The following is a 4,432-nucleotide window of genomic DNA, read 5'->3' on the forward strand; positions in this document are numbered from 1 at the left end:
ATATAAATATATTAAAAATAGTATATAAATAATATATATATATTTTTAAAAATATATATATATATATACATATATTATAATATATATATATCTATATAAAGTACAAATATATTTTTTGCTTTTTCTTAAAAAATATATAAAAATAATATGTGTATTGGATTTTTTTTAAAAAAAATTACAGTTTCTTACGTGGCAATGACATGGCACTGATTTGGTAATGACGTGGGACGTGTGTACTTCACTCTTCGTAGTGAGAGTGGTATAATTTTTGTAGGGTGGAAAAAAATTCACTTGAAAGTTGTTAAGGGGGTGAATAATTACCCGATTAGTTTAGGGTCTAAAGTAAGTTTTGACTACAAGTTTAGGGGTGTTTTGATGTATTATCTCTAAATTTAACATTGTTAGTTAATTTATCTATTCTAAGTTGCCAATGCATTTTTTCATCCAAACAGCAATGTATTCAATACAATTTTACAAGTGAGATCTGAAAAGAGTAAGATATACACAGATTTTACCTCTGTCTTTCGATTGGACATTTTGTCATCCATCCTAGAAAAATGATACAACAAAATTATATTTTACAATTTAAGTTAAAGAAAACAACCTTCTAGGTATAAGAATAAGAATCTCTCATGAGATTTAGCATAAAACCAAAATAAAAAATAAAAAATTGTATAATAGGCCACACCCCAAGGCCCAAACCAATTTTACCCTGTTTTTGTAGTTGTTATAACCTTATAGCAGTTTGAAGGTAACTAAAAGCTAGAAGACAACTGATTTTTGGGTGCTAATTACTTCAGTGTTACATTAAAACTTGCAAACGCAATAGATTAATCGTGATCATTATGAAGTACACATTAACTAATTAATTTTGTTCTGCTCTTTGCTTTTTATCAAATTTTTTATATTTAATAAAAATATATTCAAAAGGAAAAAATTGTAAAACTTGCTCATTTATTATACATTTTTTTTTTTTTATTCTACAATTTGTACTTTGAGACATTTTGTGTTGTTGTCATTTTCAAGTCAGTCATATATTTTGACTCGATTCCACATTTCAAAATATATCAACAAAGAGAGTTCGAATTCAACCTTCTACTTCTGAGTTGCTTATGTTAGCCACGGTTAAACTTGAAGTAATTAGAGTTATGCCAATTAAGATGAATGACAACTGTGATTATAATTTACCCTAACAAAAAGAGTATGAATAACCAAATGTATGATGAAAAACTTAAAATTAAAATATTGCTCATCGTAAATGAGTATCTTTGACCTTTTCTCAATGCAAAATGAATGCAAGAGCAAGCTCCAAAATGAAAATAATATATACACACGGTGCGTTCGAAATAAAAGGGTGATTTATTCAAATAATATTGTTCAATTTCTTCATCTTTGGTAGATAAAAATTTTTGAGAAATATTTTTTTTTTTTAAATAAAAAAACAAATTTTACAAATTGTATTTCATATTTATTTGTCTTCTTTACACATCAACACACCTTGTCTTTACTTCATCACTGTACCCCCTAGCCACAATCTCCATCCATGCACACCCTTATCCTCAATACTTTCAAGAATTGTTAATGCACAGATTAAATTATTTCAAAATTATTGTATTGAGATTATTATCTCTAACTAATTTAAATCATATGGGGATGAATTAATATAGTCCCAATGTTAAATGGGATAATGTGAGATTCCAAAACTAATTCAGTTTACTAATTCATCTCGATATCATTTCATACTTTCAATCTAATATAATATAAATATAATAATAAACTTAATCCTCATATATAAATTTAATGCCATCTTATCATGTGTACCAGAAATTTAAAAAAAAATATTCATTTATCTAAAAATCATTTTTCTTTCCAATAGAACACAACCGTCCCCCTCGACCCCCCCCTCCTCTATCTCCCTCCCTCAATTAGGTTGATGGGGCCCAAGTACTTAACAAAGAGGGGAAAAAAAGGAAAATAAAAATAAAAATATACTTCATCCGTCTCATTTTACCCGTTCCAAATTGGGATGACATAACTATTAAGAAAACAATGATTGGTAATATAACTTTACCATTTTGCCCCTCTTAATTCTGTCTTGTTGTTAGTTCAAATATTGATGGAGGACTAATATCAAAACACCATTTATATTTCTAATGGTGTATTTTTAATGGTACTCATCTTTACCACATTTTCCAAGAATGCTAATAACAAGAGCAATCAATTACACTAAGGGTATAATGAGAAAAAAAATTATCTTGTTTTAATAAGTAAAATAGAACAAGTAAAATGGAACAATAAATTAGAAAATTTGGAACGATTAAAATGTGACGGAGGGAGTATAAGACCCATTTGGATCTGCTTCCCATCGTGCCTACCCCTCAAAAAAATACATTTTTTTTTTTTTTGTGTGGGTTTTACAGAGAATTTCTCAACCATGAGAATAAGGAAGCATGCCAAAATTTCCCCGCTCCTCTACACTTGCTCTCCATTCCCCGGTCCTCACCTCTGTCAGCTCAATCAGTCTCCATGGGATGTTATCACATTCCCCGACGATAATAATATTATTGACCAGCAGCCACTACTTGTTGCTCCTCCACCACCGGCTTCTTCTTCTTATCAGGTCAGTTTAATAAATAAATCTCCTTTTTTTTCTTCCCCTTTTCACAGATCTATTCAAGAACTGTCGTTTCGTTCCTTCATTTTTCTGCTTTTCGTTTTAGGGTTTAGTTTTACTTACAGCGCCACATTAGGGTTCCTCAATGAATCTCAATCCCACCATTTCTATCGTTTATTTACCCTTCTATCTTCGATTTGTTTCACTGTTTATACCTATTTTCCGCTGCACAGTTTTTATTCTGTCTAGAAATGATTTTTTTTTTCTTCTAATTTCATTTGCTGCAGTTGGATGGATATGATTGCCGTGTTGTAAATGAAACCTTTTCTGATTCTCAACAGAGGTATCTTTTCGACTATTACATCAATTTATTTTTAATTACTAGCAGCTGTACCTTTCATTTCTTTTTATGTGGTTCAGAAAACGATAATTTTCCAAGATCTATTTGAAATTTTGGCGTAACAGTTGGGTATGTACATACAAATGTAATTGGTTGTAATGTTGAGCTAGCGAGCATTGCTTTTTCTGTAGCATCACGTCAATGAAGTTGGACGATAACGGGGAGACGAAAAAGATGAATTTTTTAGACAATAATATCGCTGATGTGCCTGCTGATTGTAGTGATTTCGAGAAAGACGAGGAGATGGTAGATGGAGATAATAATGTTACAACAATGTGCGTCAAGAATGACGGGAAGGGATGGCAATGCAGTAGAGAGGCAAAAAGAGGGCATAATTTATGTGAGCACCATTTTGCTCAAGGGAAGAAGCATTGCAGTAGCAACAACTCAGCTCAATATTCTACTACTGCTGCTGCTAACTCCGACACCGAAATAAAGCAAACTGTGGCGATGGTGGCCGAGCCAACTCCGAGTTCTCGCGGCCGCCCTCATCGTCCTAAGAAATCATCGTCTTCCGAATATTATTATTATTCTGGTTTTGGTCCTTTATGGGGCAAGAAAAGAGGTCCATCTACTGGGAAGAATAATAATAATACAGCACCACCCGTAGCAGGAGCAGCTGCAATCTACTCTAGTCATGACAGTACTACTCAAGGGGGACAATCTTCGTCTCCTCAAATGGATGATGAAGGAGCTGAGCACGTTGAAGATGAGGATGATGATGGTGAAGAAGTTGAAAACTGTAAGCTGATCAAAAGAGCCCGTAAGCCCATCAAAGCCAGGTCACTCAAATCTCTAATGTGAAATTCTAAACAGCAATTTCTAGCTAGCTAATCCATGTAATGTTTTTTGGTCGACGTGTGTTATTAAAATTATTTTAGAATGTACTCCCCGTTTTATTTTATGTGGCATAGTTTGATTGAGTACGGAGTTTAAGAAATAAGGTGATATTTATCAAATTATTCTTTATTTAAAAATGTGCTAATACTATTTTTAATTAAGTGGGACCTTGGTGAGTTCAATAAGAGTAAAAGTTGAGTTGTGTATTTAAATAGTTATCAAATAAAAATAAATAATGTTTTTTTGGAAGACTGACCAAAAAGACTAAATAGTTTGTTTAGGACGTGCTAGATTTTTGTTTACTTAGAAAAAGAAATTAGGGGGAAAAAAAGCTGTTGATTTCGGTTTCATGGTGCTAGTATGACATCGGCTTTGCTTAAAACAGTGTAAGCCTTGGCATGTGCAGAAGACGTTTATACGTAGACCATATATAAGGATAAAACTTTAATTCACATGGCATATATAAGGATAAAACTTTAATTCACATGGCATGGGAATTTAATACTTAGAGTATTAAATGCCATGTTAGCAAGAAGATAATTTTTTAAAGAGTTTTTATATGAGGTGGAACTCCGTCG

General features: G+C 32.0%; 1 protein-coding gene across 2 annotated transcripts; it reads left to right on the top strand.

The window, feature by feature from the left end:
• Positions 1-2,353: 2,353 nt before the first annotated feature.
• On the top strand, positions 2,354-3,936 carry LOC107854435. 2 transcript variants are annotated; one of them, XM_016699448.2, is made up of 3 exons: positions 2,354-2,620; positions 2,902-2,957; positions 3,146-3,936. In XM_016699448.2, the coding sequence occupies exons 1-3, from the start codon at positions 2,435-2,437 to the stop codon at positions 3,816-3,818; spliced, it is 915 nt and encodes a 304-aa protein (XP_016554934.2). In that variant the 5' UTR covers positions 2,354-2,434; the 3' UTR covers positions 3,819-3,936. The 2 variants fall into 2 exon arrangements, with proteins under 2 accessions (XP_016554934.2, XP_016554935.2); XM_016699449.2 differs by having other exon boundaries at positions 3,236-3,936.
• The last annotated feature ends 496 nt before the right edge of the window (positions 3,937-4,432 follow it).

The sequence above is a fragment of the Capsicum annuum genome, chromosome 2 (assembly GCF_002878395.1).
Source record: "Capsicum annuum cultivar UCD-10X-F1 chromosome 2, UCD10Xv1.1, whole genome shotgun sequence".
In the NCBI taxonomy this organism is placed as follows: Eukaryota; Viridiplantae; Streptophyta; class Magnoliopsida; order Solanales; family Solanaceae; genus Capsicum; species Capsicum annuum.

Excerpts from the sequence above, each read along its gene's own strand:
- LOC107854435 (XM_016699448.2), top strand. The coding sequence starts at position 2,435 with ATGAGAATAAGGAAGCATGCCAAAATTTCCCCGCTCCTCTACACTTGC. Across the intron at positions 2,621-2,901 it reads CGGCTTCTTCTTCTTATCAG|TTGGATGGATATGATTGCCG; the intron begins GTCAGTTTAATA and ends CATTTGCTGCAG. Across the intron at positions 2,958-3,145 it reads TTTTCTGATTCTCAACAGAG|CATCACGTCAATGAAGTTGG; the intron begins GTATCTTTTCGA and ends CTTTTTCTGTAG.